Source organism: Equus przewalskii, chromosome 23, assembly GCF_037783145.1.
Source record: "Equus przewalskii isolate Varuska chromosome 23, EquPr2, whole genome shotgun sequence".
Taxonomy (NCBI): Eukaryota; Metazoa; Chordata; class Mammalia; order Perissodactyla; family Equidae; genus Equus; species Equus przewalskii.
In genome coordinates this window covers 16,123,803-16,141,222 of record NC_091853.1, presented here as the reverse complement: position 1 = coordinate 16,141,222, position 17,420 = coordinate 16,123,803, and the positions used below count along the sequence as shown (strand labels likewise).

The following is a 17,420-nucleotide window of genomic DNA, read 5'->3' as shown; positions in this document are numbered from 1 at the left end:
AAAGGTCCATGTAATTCAAGTTTCAGACGTAGAAGAGACATTGAATGGAACAAAAGCAATATATGAAGAGATATTTTCCAAAACTTATGGAAGACACAAAGTCACAGATTCAATAAAGAGATTGCATTTTAGCAGAGAGACAAACAATAAACAAAGAAGCAAGTAAAATATTCACTGGTAATAAGTGTTATGCAGAGGATTAAATATAACTCTGGGATACAATTTGACTGGGTGGCTATTTTACAATGGCTGCTCAAGGAAATCCTCTCTGAGATGGTAATATTTAAGCTAACATCTGAATGGTGGACAATAAAACAGCCATGTGGCACCCTGGACAGGAGCAGCTCCATCTTGGGCCTAGAAATTTATTTCAACAGGGACGGTCTGGGACCCAAATAACTGGATATTTGGGAGGAAGTGATGGTGGGGGATAAATGGCTATTGTTTCTCCATGTGATCCTGATGTGGGTCAAGGCTGCCCCAGGTAGAGAAGCCCAAGGTGTCCTGGCTTACATGCTGATCTATATGACCTGATGGATTTTATGGTGTGGATCAGGGTTGCCCCAGGGAGAGAAGCCCAGGGCATCCTGGCCTACCTGCCGATCTATATGACCCAATACATATCTAAAGTGGTACGACCACACAGTAACCAGACCCCACCTGCACTGATACCATTTAATGACTTTTTACATCATCTTTCCTTTGTCTAGTAAAAATAACTCACGCACAAATGCCTTATAAATTTAGCCCTAACCCTCAACACATTGCAGCTCTTCACTGCTCATAGGTCCCGTCCCCATGCTATCCTCTGAATAAAGGAGCACTCCTACGAGATCTCGAGAATCCAAGAAATCTTTCTTTCGACTCTTTGGCTCTCCGAGCCCGCATCAATCCTAACTCCTGCCTTGGAAGCAGACCTAGTGGCCATAGTTTTTGTAGTTTATTTCATTTCTTCTGATCCATTTTCAGACAGTGCCCTGTAAGAAAGTTCTGTGATTCTTCTGTCTGTGTGGCACCAGCATGACTCTTTCCTGAACTCCTCCAAGGGGGTAAACTGTTGGGGCAGATCAGCATGTTTTCAACTAGATGCAGACTAAGCTGAAGGAACTCACCCCAAATTTTCACATGTAATCAATTCAATTAATTCCGGTCCTTTCTATTTTTAAAAAAAATGGAGGTAGTATTTACATACATAAAGGTGAACGTGAACAACCCTTACGTGCACAGCCCTCGGATTTTGTACCTATGTGTAACCAGTGGGACCACCCCCAGAGCCAGACACTGACCATTTCCATCATCCAGAAAGTTATCTTGTGTCCCTTCCCAAAAGTAACCACTATTCTGACATTTATCACGATTGTTTTGCCTGTTCCTGAACTTCATAAAAGTAGAATTGTGTAGTATGTACTGTTTTGTGTCTGGCTTATTTCACTCAATAGAGTATTTTGGAGATGCATCCATGTTGTTAGGCATAGCAGTACTTTTTTTTATTGCTGTTTAGTCTTCCATTTTATGAATATTCCACAATTTGTTTTCTCATTCTCCTGTTTATGGACATTTGTTCTAGTTTTGGCTAATACGAAGAGAGCTGATATGAACATTCTTGGTTAAGTCTTTGGTCCTTCTGCTTTTGTTTTTTTGTCTTTTGGGGTTTTTTGCAATGGGGGAAACCACAGCCCTTTGAACTGCTTGCAGTATTGAGATTCCATCAAAGCAATATTTAATAATTTTATTAAAATGTGACCCCAGCTCTGTGGCCATTAATTCTTTTTTTTCTTTTGTTTGAGGAGAATTAGCCTGAGCTAACATCTGCCGCCAATCCTCCTCTTTTTGTGAGGAAGACTGGCCCTGAGCTAACATCTGTGCCGATCCTTCTTTACTCTGTGTGTGGGACGCCTACCACAGCACAGTGTGCCAAGCAGTGGCATGTCCGCACCCGGAATCCGAACCAGCAAACCCAGGGCTGCCAAAGCAGAACGTGTGCACTTAACTGCTGCGCCACCAGGCCAGCCCATGTAGCCATTAATTCTAACTATCATCAGTGAGGAGGGCTTAGAGATGGTTGAGTCTCCTGATCATGATTCGAAAGAATTTAAAAGACTTTGGGCAGCCTTTTGAAGAAGAAATTCAAAGACTGAAGAAAAAGAAAGTGTAGATTGAATGCAGTGTTTCCACAAAAGAGTCACTAAGTGGCTATACTAGTTTTCTGTTGCCACATAACAAAGTACTCAATCTTAGTGGCTAACACAACACCTGTTTATTATCTCACATTTCTGTAGGTCACACTCTTGAGAGAATGGTAGAACATTAAAAAGACCATGGTCTTATTTGCTCTTAGGAAGACTAAATGAATTTTATGAGGCTAAGTTTGAAGTGTTTTAAGTGGGTTGTTGATGGTCCATTGACCAGAGAGCAAATGATGGTTTTCCTGTTGGAAGGATGAAAACCATGTGGATGGGAGTGCGGGAAGAAACCTGCAGGAAAAGACTAAGAGAAGGGACATTGGCTCTGATTCCTGAGAGTGGTCTCTGTTGGCCTACGGCTTGGAATGTGGCAGGTACCACTGTTTGAGTGCCCAGGAACTGTGCTTCATCAGGAATCTAACCCAAGTCCTGAAGTGCAGGACTTTGGGTATCTGCTACTGAACAGTATGGTCACTCCTCTTGGTCCAGATGAATCAGATGTCACCTCTCTAGGGAGAGTCAGCCTGGGTCCTAGGCTAAGATTGGTTGCTAATATGCCTTTTTATTTAAAAAATAATTTATCTATCTAATTCTTAAGTTAATGCATAGGCGTTGGCCCTGTGGTTAAGTTCATGTGCTCCGCTTTGGCAGCCCAGAGTTTTGCTGGTTCGGATCCTGGGCGCCAACCTAGACCGCTCATCAAGCCATGCTGAGGCAGTGTCCCACACAGCACCACCAGAAGGACCTACACCTAGAATATACAACTTTGTACTGAGGGGGCGCTTTGGGGAGAAGGAAAAAAAAAGAAGATTGGCAACAGATGTTAGGTCAGGTGCCAATCTTAAAACAAAACAATGCATAAATGATTGCAAAAAATTTAAATGATATAATAATACATGAAGAAAAATATTAGTGTCATGCTCCTGAGAGCCAACTGTTCAACTTCCAGGAAGTCTGTGAGCCAGCTGACGTCATGTTGTAGTTTGAAATCATCATGGTGGGAATACTTAAGACCATGGAAACTGGCAAATGCTACAAATCTGGGCTTCTTTCCCCAACCTCTGCCAGAGCCAGCTGTTAACCATTTACTCGCTCACCACTGGCCGTGGTCTGGGCAGGTCCTTTGGCTCCTCTGGGTTGAGTCTTCCCTTCTCTTGAGTCAGGGGTAGGGTGGATGCTGGTCTTTCAGCTCCGGCCTCCTGCTCTGCAGCTGGGAAGCCTGATGTTGAATTGTGCTGCTTCTGAGCTGCCGTGGAGCCTGCCTCCTGAGCCTCAGACTCAGCCCGTGATGGGGCGGTTGGCAGTGGCACCGCATGCGGTACCCAACTGCTGAGGTTCAAGGGCTTTCCACACTTCAAAGCGGCCTTCAGTGGTGGTTAGAAGACCCTTGGTCCTTTGAGGATGGCAACGCTTGCCAACTGCCTGTTTCCCCAAGCTTTATGTTCTCCTCCAAGGATGAGACTCCTGAAGCAAAGGCTCTCTGAGCACCTTCACCCCTCCCATTTGAGGCTTTTGGAGTTCCTTTGAGCACAGCTCTGCTCACATGTCTCTGATCACTCCATCTCAGACTACTACACAACTTCCTTCATATGCACGCCGAACGCCAGTCATGCCCAGGTTCTGTTCTTAGCACTGTATATACACTCTGCCTGGACAATCTTATTCTTCCCATGGTTTCAACTACCATCCATGTGTTGCTATCTTCTAAACATCTATCTCCTTCCAAAACCTTCTTCTGAGCTTCAGACCAACACGTGTAAATGCATGGTGGACCTCTCTACATGATGTCCCCCAGGCTTTGATTCTTGGGCGTCAATCCTGATTCCTTCATTATTGTGACAGCCTTTAAGATGGCCAACAGTACTCTTTGCCATCTAAAATTTATACCCTGTGTAGTCCCATCCTACATTGTACTAGGGTTGATCTTTTTGACTAATTAAAGGCATACAGAAGGGGATGGTAGGTGATTTCTGAGATTGCTTTAAAAGACTGTGGCTTTTGTTTTGGGCTTTGGTTTGCTCATGCTTGCTCTTACTCTCTTCTCTCGCTCACTCGGATCTTTCTAGGGGAAGCAAGGTGCCATAGTGTGGTGAAAAACTGAAGCCTCTGACCAACAGCCACAAGGAACTGAGGCCTGCCCACAACTGTGTGAGTGAACCTGGAAGCAGACTGTCTAGCTCCAGTTGGACCTTGAGATGAGTGAAGCTTGACTGCAACCCTAAGCCAGAACCACCCAGTCACACTGCTCCTGGATTCTTGACCCTCAGAAACTGTGTGAGTTAATAAATATTTGCAGTTTCAAGCTGCTAAGTTTTGGGGTGATTTGTTACACAGAATAAATAATAAACACAAGTATCTTCCATATCCGGGTTCTGTAGATTCTTCTTTTTAAGTATCTTTCATTTCATTCCCTCCTCTCCATCCCTGCTACCACTTCCTTAGTTCAGAGCTTCATTGTTGGTTACCTATTGCAGCAGACCACCAAATGGTTTACTTGTTCCCAGTCTGTCTTCCCAGGTACTCATCACAGTGCTTCAAGAGTAACATTTTTTTTTGAAGAAAAAGATTAGCCCTGAGCTAACATCTGCTGCCAATCCTCCTCTTTTTGTTGAGGAAGACTGGCCCTGAGCTAACATCCGTGCCCATCTTCCTCTACTTTATATGTGGGATGCCTGCCACAGCATGGCTTGACAAGCAGTGCATAGGTCCGCACTTGGGATCCAAACTGGCGAACCCTGGGCCGCCAAAGCAGAACGTGTAAACTTAACTGCTGCGCCACTGGGCCGGCCCCAAGAGTAACATTTTTAATACAAAAAGTCGTCACATACCTCCCTACCCCATACACACATAAATACTTCAAATCTCTCAATGATGGTGACTCATTGGTTTCCCATTTCTTGTCTATACCTCTTTGACCTGACGTTCCTCTAAAATCACTTAGCAAAAGGCATTCTCTTCTTGTGTTAGTTACTGTTTCAAATAGTCACACATGGGCCATTCAAGAGCTCACAGATATTCTCCATTCCGTACCCTCTACTGTTAGATGGAAGCAGAGTCAAAAATTCGCAACCTAGGAAAAAATATGAGGGTGGTACTATAATCTGGGCTGTAGTAATACTAAATGCAAATTTCCATTTCAGCTCTTGCCTTGGGTTTAGTATCATTTTCCACTGTATTTTGCCAGCTACCAGTTAAAAGGTTTAGCAGTGATATGTTTCTCTGTTGTATAAACACATACTGAATGCCGTGGATAGCTACCAAAACTAATAACTAATACTTCACTGTGCATATGATGTGCCAGACACTCTTCTATGAACTTTACATGTATTACTTTGTGTATTCACAAGAAGGTAGATATAATTTCCATGTTATAGACGAGGTAACTGAAGGACTGAGAAGTTGAATAACATATTGTAGGTCACACAGCTGGTAAATGGTGGAGCTGGGACTTGAACCCACACAGCCTGGATCTGAGGTCATCCTCATAACCACGAGGCAGCCCTGCCTCCCATACAACCATGTTATACTGTTTGCCATTTTGTACTTTACTGAACCCAACTCTCCACTACATCAGTAGCTCCTTGGGCTTGAATCTTGAACACTGGCTAAGAGGTGTTGTTAATAGTAGACAAATGGTTTTAAGATTCCTGGTGTAAAATATGGTCTAGTGTTACGGAGTTAAGATTCATATCATGGCTCTGCCACAGACCATGTGTGACCTTGATAAAGATATTTAACTTCTTCCTGCCACAGTTACTTGATTTTAAAAATGGGAAGATGCTATATTGTATCACTTCTAAAACACATTTTTACAAAACATTTTGATATCTCTGGAATGAGATGGCATGTCAAACTTTATCTGTTTTTTTCTTTCTCAGAGGTATATAAAATAATGATGTCTTACAATCAATAGCATCTTACATTGGATGAAATATCATTACCTACATTATAAAGTAAGTATAAAGAATAAATAAGCATGTGAAGTTCAGTACCTGGCATACACCATATTTAAAACTATTTTTTTCTAAAAAAACATAACATCTGAAAATCACATTGTGTTCATTGCACCCATATATGGTTGAAAGGCTGAGGCCCCACCAAGAGCAAGGTTGCCGAGAGGTGTACAGATGAGGATCCAGGGTGAGCTGCAGTGATCAGTATGTCCTAGAGCACAAAAAGTGATGTGCCACCCTTTAGGGACAAAAGGCACCAACCCAGAACATCCCAGTAAGAATGCACATTTTACCCACTAGGCATAATTTTGTTAAAATAACAAGCCACAAAACACCAAGCTGATCAGAGGCAGAATCTGGATCATTCTTCCAAGATTTAGTTTTAAACGTGTCACTACAGTAACCCATGGCTCAAAAGCCAGGGAGAGTTTGGTCTACCGTTAAGTTCAAACGATGCTGTAGACCCAGAGAAGGATGCTGCTGAGAACAACTGTGGGTGCCCACTAACCGAGCAAACAAAACAGAGTTGGAGAAAATAAGGACAGGGCCTGAAATGTACCCAGACACAGCAAATGCAATGCTTTAAAACAAGAGAAAAGTTAAATTATTTTTAAAAAGTGCAATAATGGTACTGATAATGGGCTATGACTTAAAGGACTGATGACTCTTAACGTGATGAATGTCACAGATGAAGCGTGTAACCTGGATTCCAGCAGAAATGAGTGTCCAGATTTTGAGGATGAAGAATAAAACATATCTGATACCTTTAAAATTATATTCTTCCTTGTTAATATAGTCATGGTATTCATTGAAATGCCAATTTCTATTAGAATTATTACTTTTTTATGGCTTGCTGTGCATATAGGTCAGTGAATATTTGCTTTTTTTGCTTTAACAAGCAAGCACGACAGTAGAAGTCAATCCCATGTATTATTTTTCTATATCCATTGTACCAATTTCTGTTAAATCATTTGTTTATCTACAAGTTCTGTGGCTACTTGTACAGAAATTTATTCAAGTTCATTGGATTTTGCAACTTGCTTTTTTCCACTTTTACAGTTATATTTGCTTTCTCTGCCTTTATTCTATAGGAATTAGTTTAACTTTACAGTTTGGCTTGTTTCTTACTTACATAGTCATCGAAACATGATATTCACATTTGCTGTTACGATTCTCATGTTACAGTGTGAAGCATTATTTCCCCATGCATTTGTATATTCGAGCATTTTGTTGCCTGCTTTATACCAGCTCTCACTCATACCAGTAATACCTTTCTATAAGGTTATGGGGTTTTACTTTTTTTCAATGTTAAATAGTTTCACATATTCAGAATTTGTAATTTTCTACTGGATACTAGTATAGAACGTACTGTATTTTTATGAACTACTTTAGAAAAACTTTCAATAAAGGTAAATGGGATATGCTCACCCATTAGGAGAAAATGACTGTCGGATTGGAACACGTAAGCACAATATAAATTTGCTGTATTTAAAAGAGGTATCTAAAGCGAAAGATTCTAGAAGCTTGAAAAAAAATAGGGGGGAGGGAGGATGCCCTAAATAATACCACTGAAAAATAGCAAAAATGTTGAATACAATTTAAAAAATGCATTACTGTGCTGCCAAGAAAGTATGAAAATGCCTTAAAGGTAAAGAAACATGAAGTGAATGAATGAATTCCAAGAGGCAAGGGAACCCTGTTTAAGCACCTGCCCTGAAAGAGTGTGCTGACCCCTGATGAACTTGACCTTCCTTTTACTAAGAGCTGCATGGGGCTTAGGAGAAAGGAGACCAAGCCTGGAGGCTGTCCAGAGCAGAGGCTGAGACCACCGCACAGCCAGCCAGGATGCCTCACGCCTTCAGTGAACAGTGAACAACAACGGCAACAATGAAACAAAAAGAAAAACAAACACAGTATAACAACAAAAAACAAACCCCAAAGAAAAGTATATTAGGGAAACTTGTCTGTTACAAACTACATGCTGGGTAGAGGGAAAAAAAAGATTCACTTCCTGTGATACTCCCCAAAATCTCAAGTCAATTATTTTAAAGTGGTCACTAGTCAGCAGGGATAAATCACCTGGATGAATTAAAACCACGTCCTCTTGGGTAGAATGCATGTTTCATCCAGACTTCAAATAATTCCCACATATAAAGTTCCATTGAACACAATCTCAAATTTAAAAATCACAAGATGTGAGGATCTAAAGTACCAGGAGTGAGAACTAGCAGAAAAAAACAGACATCAGAATCGTGCCTGTAAAGGTTTAGATACTAGAATTATCTGGTACAGAATGTAAGTGTACTTATCCTTAAATAATATGTTTAATTCACTCCTGAAAACCCGACAGCTAAATAAAAAGCCACTAAAGTAAAAAATATTTTGCTTAATTTTAACCAGAAGAATCATGATCCCTATTATCCAAACCCAAGAAAACGAAAGATTTCAAATAGAAAAATACATCAATTTTTCCACAAAACTTTATAAACAACAATTTGTAACAATATAGTTTGTACATAAACTATAATATAATAAAGGCGTATTGTAAACTTTCTTTTCTTCCTTCTGCACTGTTTCCTTTACCAATTTTTCAGTCTTTTGTGGGGCTTATAGTTATTTTACATTAAAAATAAAGTTATAGTCAGAAAAACACCTTTAGTTTAAAAACACTTTTAGTTTAATGCTCCTATGACTTATAAGGGCTTATAGGACCTGTCTCCTTCCAAACCTTTTAAACTGTTTCCTTCCTATTCTTTTCTTGGTGTCTGAACTCTAGTCCACCGACTTTTGTTCAGTTCTTCACACTCCAGACTCTTCTGTGGCTTGGAATTGTCAAATCTGTGGCTCCTACTTGGAATGCATCCTCTGCCACTCTTTACCTGCCTGGCTCCTTCCCAGCCTCCTAATCTCAGATTAAGTCTGATGGAATCAGAGTACCCTCCCTCACCACCTCATGGAAGTTGGTCTCTCTTCTCCTGCACCCCCATCCTCCGTCACTTTCCTCTGGCCATACTGAGTGATCCTGACGGAAGACCTACAGACAGGTGCAGTTCTATATAGACGAGCACAAGAGCAAAAGGTGAAGGATACTCAGTAAAATGATTCTGGAGGGCTGTTCAAATTGGGACATCAAAGCTGATTGAGGCTGTTTCCTTAGGAAAAGGACAACGCTAGTTGGATCAGTGTTCTGGGGAGTCCAGGTAGCGATTGCAACCTGAAGACAATCTAGGCTTGTGAATATTATTTGCAGCCCTCAGTACGAGATGCTTTAGATGTGCCTATTCGATGAAGTCCTGAGGCGGATCACTTTGTTTCACCCAAGTCCAAGGATTCCCAGGAACGGTCTACGTGGTAATTGTACCACCTCCTTCTACCTGCTGCAGGGTGACCTATAAATGGGGCAAACTGGACTTGGACTATAGAGCACTCTGAGATGCTGATGTGCTTGCCTGCTAGGGGGAGCCCACTTCTAGGACCTCAAAGATAACTCTATTAGGTTGCTGGCTAATGGGTGGGAGGAGGGCTGTTCCTCACACCAAAGGTTGGCATTTGCAAACACTTCTGTGCCTACATGGCCTCACCCAACATATGGCTCAAACCTGGGACCCTGGCATTTATAAAAGGAATCCCAGCTGCTGTATAGAAGATGTATCAGGGGTGAAGACTTGATGTCTAGTCTCCTCAGGTGATCCACCTGGCACAGAACTTGAACACTCCCTGTAACCGGTGTACTCGTGTAGGTAACAAGTCTTGCTGGATACGAGTTCTGTATGCATTTTATGGAACCCATTCCATTACATTTACTAACTGTGTGATAAAATTTAAGAAATTCCTGTAAGCTTTTTCTTTTGGTTGTCTAATTTAAACTGCAAAAGACGTCTCCTGTGTATCAAATGATTTCCTAAGAGTCACCAAAGGGGTTGACAAAGAAAAACATGATTTAGGTCAGTTATTTTGTCCACCAGGTAGCCATTTCTCAGCTCCAGAAACCCAAGTGCAAGGTGATGTCCCACCTCTACCTAGGGCTTAGCTCTGCTGTTTGCATAATTTTGGTTCCAAGTTTCCTTAGTTTCATTGAAGGAAATTGGGGGCTGAGTGAGCACGCGATAAGAGGGATGGTTAAATGAGTTAGATACATTGTTTGCTCTTCTTGATTTGATGGGCTTGTATGTCCCATTCCATTTCTCCTCATATGAAAAGCCTAGGTGAGCCCAGGGGTGTACATGGCCTTGGGTTACAGAGTCACTCTAGAAAGTCCCCCAGCCCAGCCTCGCCTCCTCTTAGACTTCAGATTCCTGAGAGCAGAGATGTTCTGTGCCCTTCAGGTGATCATAAAGAGGAAATTTCCCTCAAGTTGTAGCAAACGGCCTTTCTGAGGAACAATGCACATTACCCACCAACCCCACACACTCTGGTTATCTTCCTACAACTTTGAATAAACCCAAGAGAGATCCTAAGTAAAACCAGCCCTGAAACCACTTTGTCCTTCCAACCATCCCCAATGAAACGATTTCAGATTTCCATCTTGAAACAGAGGTTAAAAATCAGCTTTTAGTATTGTGTTGAATGAAATATTTCACATCATTACTTTAGTTTTAACATTAAAAACTAATTCAAAGATAATAGTAAGTTCATAATATTCCAAAATTTTACTTGTGATGAATTAGTAATCTACTGCTATATATAATCATTCATTTCTAAGGAATTGCATGTTAAAATAGATAGAGCTATCATTTTCAATCATGATATTACTCTGTGTTCAGAAGATTTCATTAACCATCTTAAAAGTCCTCTAAGCTTCGACTTCACAGAGCAAAAACAGAAAAACAGAGTTCTTTGCTTGGATGCCCAAGATTTATCTTCATTGAAATATTAATTTGGCTTTAATATCATTAAGTAAGGATATCACATCCAGAACCAAACATTGTAACAAAAACCTCACTTTTCTTCTTTCAAGAAGTTAACAGCTATAAAGAAATAAAAGTTTCAATGTGATAGAATATAAGCTCACATAACCCATTGTGGATCAATTTTTAATTCAGATACCTTACTCTTGAAAGAGAAAGAAATACGAGAAAACAGTATATGTCATTCCTGGGCGAAAAGAGGAGTGAGGACTCATGTGTGGAAGTTAAACAAACACAGATAAGGAGAACAGATTAGTGGTTACTGGAGGAAAGTGGGTGGGGAGAGGGCCAAGGGGGTAAAGGGACACATATGTATGGTGACAGATAAAAACTGGACTGTTGGTGGTGAACACGGTGCAATCTATACAGAAACTGAAATATAACAACATACACCTGAAATTTACACAATGTTGAAAGCCAACACGACCTCAATAAAATAACTAGAAAAAAAAATGAGGAGATACAAATGTAACTCTTCTTAACCAGCTGACCAATTGAAGAGAGGGTTAGAAAAGATAACTGAGTCCACTGATAATTTATAATTCTCATTTTGAAAAAGTTCTCTTTTTAATTTTAAGAATTAAAGAGTAAACTGATATGAATTGCAAATACTTTTCCTCTGCCAATGAGCAGACTAATTAGAGAAGAAACAAAAACCAAATCTCAGGTAATTAACAGACTGGATAATCAAGTTTAACATCACCAGGGGTTAACTGTCAATATACTGTCTTAGTAGAAAGCACACACCAGGGTTTGTTAGAAAGGAGACTGAACAGCCAGAGATATATTACGGAGAAAGAAAAGAGTAAAGAAGGCGTGGACAGGGGCCAGTCTGGTGGCATAATGGTTAAGTTCGAGCATTCCACATTGGCGGCCTGGGGTTCATGGGTTCGGAACCCCAGAGTGGACCTCCACACCGTTCATCAAGCCATGCTGTGGCAGCATCCCATATACACAACAGCGGAAGATTGGCACAGATGTTAGCTCAGGGACAGTCTTTCTCAAGCAAGAAAAACAAAAAGGCCTTCGCCTCCAATAGTTCAGGGTGCTACGGGGGAGAGACTTTCTTCTCAGTGAGGAGAGGGGAAGTTCGTGGTGCCCAGAGCAGAGCTCTTTGTTTGAAACTTTGAGTTTTCTGTATAGCGACAAGCAGAGACTTGAATTCTTCTTTGGGGAAGACCTTTCCTTTGTTATGTGAAAACCACCCTAACCGGACCTTTGGTTATAAGAACTGAAGCAAGTTTTTACCTTACCCAGTGTTTTGGGGGGAAAATTGTGATGTTGCAATTAATCTGAAAGCAGATGTTCTTGAGTTAGACTGAGCAGCCAAGGTAGCTGGTGTGTTAACAGTTGTGTGTAGTTGAGGCATGTTGTAATTTGGCATTAAAGTTAGCGGGCGTGCCTAAAAGCAATAGCCCTAGATTCCAAGTGAATATTTATTAAAATGAAAGTATGTTACAGTGGTTTGAAATTAGAAAAGCTTAAAATGGGATTAAGAGTCAGAAATCAAGATAATGAGACCTCCTAAAGACAGCTGGAATTAACCAATTAAAATTTTCCTCTTGATTCCATCTCATCCATATAAGCAGAAATTTCTCCACAAATATTTTGTGAAATATTGAATGACTTACAGCTCATCACTCCTTTTTTTGCCTCTTCACAAAATAAAACTCTTTAATGATCATAGTAGGTACTTAAATACTTGTTGATGTGAGATTTCACTTGCTAGGAAAGAGTTTAGTTTAAGTTCTTCTAAAAAGTTCTTGAGAAACAAATGGATTATTCAAGGTGGATTATATCTCAACGTACACACTCTGATTTAATAGAGAGGCACTAACTACAGGCTTCCAAGTTTCCATCCTTTAAGTCGTTGAAAGAAAGGAAATCCAGGCTCCTCAGTTTAGCTTCAGCATTATCCGTAAACTCCCTCGAGGCCTTCTGCAGTGGAAGCCGGGGTGGGCCCATCGGAATCCCGGAGACCAGAGTCATGATGGCTTTGGTCTGTGACACTCCAAAACCTAGACAGGAAAAATAAATGAGGGAACGTGACTGGGACTGTCAGCTTCACCACAACATCCCAAAGAAGAGATCACATTCTTACAGTGACTACTGTGATAGGATAAGGGGGTACTAAAAGATGGGAACATTTCTAGTCAATACGGCAGACTGAGCAGATGTAGGAAATCCTTCTTCCTGATTCAAATACATAGAAACGTGGGAAAATTTTTAACAAGTTGACAAACTATAAAATGAAGACTCAAAGTCAACCTCGAAAGCAAGGAGGGACCAAAGGTATCAGGGATAAAGAGGTCAGGGTGGTGAGGAGTAACTGAAGCCAAATGGTCCGTGAGGATCATCTGATTTAGGGATATACTGTTGTTGATCAAATGATGTAGGACTTCATCGCCAGCACAGAATTTATTTCAAGCACATCTAAGAAGTCCCTGAGAAATGTACTATTTAAAGTAGTTTATGACTCAAAGCCACTGTTTTAGAGCTGGTGTTATAACACTGGAGCAGGAATGCAAAATGAAGCCTTGGGTCTGTGCACAGCAAGGAGCTGGAATTAAATTCCCTTTGTGAAGCTGGTAGCCAGCCTTTTAGGAAAAGCAATAGAAAAATATCCAGCCCATTGGCCTGAGGATAGAGAAGCAAAGAAGCTTGGGCTGTGGATGGAAAAAGATCATATGAAAGAAATGCCAATCCTGTGCTATACAGAAATATGGACCCATATTTGCATTGCACACTTTTATAGGAACCAGACTAAGAAATTACCCTAAAGACTGATTAGAACTGGTGAAACTATAGTGTCCTAGCAGAGGCAAATGTAAAAGCTCTTCATAGGACACCTCACAATCCACCTCACAATGGATTCCCCAGAAAACAACAGTTCTGAAGATGAGTTCAGAAATTACTAAGCATGTGAGGAAAAAGAAGCCACATGAGAGCCAGCAAATGCACAACTGACAAATTTCACATCCTGAGAACAGCTGATACAAAATTCCAAAAGAGACTTCATGGAGATAAAAGGAGTAGAAGCCATAGGCTAAAATATAAAAAGAACAGGAAAACTTGAAATAAAGCCAAAAAGAAATGAAACATATATAATTAGTGAAACTAAATAGGAGAAAACATAGCTAAAGATAGAATTAGTGATTTTGAAGGTAGACCTAAGGAAATAATCCAGAACACAGCACAGAGAGAAAGATATTTGTTTTCTTAACTGGCTATTGTTCTCAGATCCAAGTTAACTTAGTTACAGTAACAACTGACCATTGGGAAGAAAAATACTAGCATGATTAAATATATAGAATATAGTTTGATGAATGCAAAATGGCCCTCATAGGCTTATTACATATGGTGGAATAGGGAGCTACCTTTATAAGACTAAAAGTTTATTAAGATAAGTCTCTCTTTGACTAAACCACGAAAACTAGAACCCCAAAGGCAGTGTGAAATGAGTTCTTTGAAGATATGTTCTTCTAGATCATAAAAACTACCTTCAGGAGTCCCCTTTTAAAATGCAAATATTATGGCCAAAGAGACAATCCTTTCAGCTAACGTCTTAGAGCTATATTTTGCAAAACTGTTGCAATATTATGGCTGCTGTGCAAAGTGATCTTATATACACAGGTAAACTTTTAGTTCTTTTAAAAATTTAATAGTTTGATATCTACTTTAACGCATTTTAGGGACATATAAATATCATACCAAACCCAAAATTCTGTGAAAAGCATTGCTTACAACAAGGGAATAATAATAGGCAATTAATAGCACTGGTAGCACACAAATACCACAAAACTCATGAAGGTGGAAAAGCAAATGGGAAACATTGTCTTTGCAGGATTAAGGTAGCTAGCTGAGAACCCTGTGAGAATGAGGGGCATAACACATAACAGGTGCTTGGCGCTCAGGAGAAGTTGCCAGGATGAGGTAGAAAGGTTCTGTAAAGGAGGTGGGAGATCTGCCAAGAAGAAACCTAAAACTTTTCCTGGACTTGACCCAGGTTCTCAAGAAGGGCCAATCTCTTATAGAAATGGAGTGAATGATGGCATTTGTCATTTGCCATGGGATAAGACTTAGGAGACTCTGGAGAGATTTCTTTACTCAAATTCACAACATTTTCCTCAAATTTTACATTGTCATCCAAACCTCCATCCATTTAAGCTTACCTGTGAATAAACTCTCTTTAAATTGCAAATACTCTTGGGAGAGCTGTCAGTCATTCACAGTTTAGTAAGATCTATATTCAGATTCCCTTCTTCCAAGCACTTAGGCTGAAATCAGCCACAGTGGGGCAGTAGAATTTTAATGAGCAGAGGCAAGTAAAGGGAGGGGGTGCTGCTGGTATAGGAGAGAAGGAACAAAAAATGGTGTGTGTGCAGAGTGGGGAGGTGAACAAAGTGCTAAAATGGAGGAGAGAGATTTGTAGAAGGGGGCCAAAGTCCCTCCAACTAGGTGTACTTCACCAATTTATAGGGTTGGCCCTGAAGGTTAGTATTGGAAATAAAACTCTGCTCACAACAGAACACTAAAAGGCGTTCTTGTTGAACCTTCAGAGAAAGTGATGCAAGTCCCTCCTCACTTTCTCTCAAACCCTCAGTGAAAAGTCCATTTCCTTTACGCTCTCCAGTAGCAGACAAAGCAGGAAACTTACCTAGTTTGACCACAAAGTTGATGAATCTCTGAATACAAAACTGAAAAGGAACAAACAAATGTATAGTCAGTATTACCGAACTGTGATAACAACTTCAAGCACTTAGAGGTCAAATTGCAGAAACCCCAAACTAAAAAGTCCACACACCTTAGTTTTCTGAAGGTCTGTCAGAGTGGAGAAAGACAGCCACAGAGGATGGTTGAGATCCATCCAGGATATATTAGGATCTTTTCATACATACAAGTTTTATAAAATGGGCCCACGCAGAAAAGAAGGTCCAACAATAGAATTGTACAAGAGAGATAAGATGGGGGAAGGCATCCTTTACCCACCTGGCTTATGTAGGTAAACTGATCAGCTGGCACAGTTGTTTTCAAAGAGGAGCACACTAACCTCTGGGGCACTTTCCAAGATACCTAAGGGGCACTTGGCTGCGGCTAAGATTTATGGGAATTAATTTCTATAGCCTCAACTTCCATAAGTGCTATTTTCTAAAACTGATCAGAATAAGAATTCACATGTAATGGAGGAGCAGGTTGTCCTTTTATATTTCCCCTTTCACAGTCCTTCTCCCATTTTTGAAAAACATACCTCGTATATCACTGCCTAGGGACACCTCTGGGAACCAAATAAAGGAGCCAATCAAAATGTTGGTATTGGCACTGACAAAGAGTGACAGAGTGATTCCTCTAATTAATGGATAACAAGTCCTCTAAAAAATCGTAGAGTTTTCAATTTTTTGCTTTCAATGTTGTTACTCAGGTTGTCAGCTGAAAATCATTAAATGATCAAGCATTCCGTGATTTTTGGCATATGACTAAAAAATCGTTCGAAGAATTGAGTGACACTTCTATAACAAAATTTCTTCTATTCTCATCTACTAACTTATAGGAATGGGGTTTCACAGCACTTATTTCTCTGCAAACAAAAAACAGAAATAGTACTGATGCTGAACTTTAACTCATCCTAGCATTAAGTAATATTCATCCATGAATTCATGAACTAATTCATTAAAAGAAGACTCCCATCCATCTCATTAAGAGATGCATTTTCAATAACATTTTACTTTTATGTTGTTTTAATCAATTGTATACTACTAATAAAAAATTCAATGCAGAATAAAATTTTAATACCCGGAGCCTTACAAACAAATATATATATATATATGTTCTTTTTTCCCCTCATACACAAGCTATAGCACATTACATTCACAAGTCCATACTTTGCTGCTTTTTGATACTTAATGTATCATGGAGATATTTCCAGATCTGTACATACAAAATATCTCATCCTTATAAAGGACCATATGTAATTCCATTGCATAACTCAAACATAATGTATTTAACAATTTCCTTATGGATGGATATTTGGTTGTTTCCACCTTTTGTTATTATAAACAATGCTGTAAGGAATATCTTTGTACACGTGTCATTTCCTTTATGTAAGCATAACAGAGGGCATTTAAGTCCATGATAATGAATAAATTTAGCCCTAACTTTTTACTTGTCTGCTTCTTCACTTGATTGCAAACTCCTTTAGGACAGAGACCAGCTTTATTGAAATTCTGCACTCAGCTCAGCCCTTTGTATATGAATAAATGAGTAAATGAGACCCACTCCTACTTGCCTTCAGTAAGAAGAAACAGAGAATGTGGTAAACTAAATTCCTTACCAATACTGTTGAGTGGGATGATTTATTTGAGTGGGACTAAAGGAAAAGA

At 40.0% G+C, this 17,420-nt stretch overlaps 1 protein-coding gene across 15 annotated transcripts in view; it reads right to left on the bottom strand.

The window, feature by feature from the left end:
* Nucleotides 1-10,661: 10,661 nt before the first annotated feature.
* The window catches only part of NPL (N-acetylneuraminate pyruvate lyase), a 43,194-nt gene continuing 36,435 nt past the window's right edge, over nt 10,662-17,420 (bottom strand). For all 15 annotated transcript variants that reach the window (XM_070591560.1, XM_070591552.1, XM_070591553.1 and 12 more), the window contains 2 exons: nt 15,701-15,740; nt 10,662-13,061 (listed from right to left, as the gene is read on the bottom strand). In XM_070591560.1, the coding sequence (XP_070447661.1) occupies nt 12,877-13,061; nt 15,701-15,740 (225 nt within the window). In that variant the 3' untranslated portion in view covers nt 10,662-12,876. The remainder of the gene's footprint in view (nt 13,062-15,700; nt 15,741-17,420) is intronic.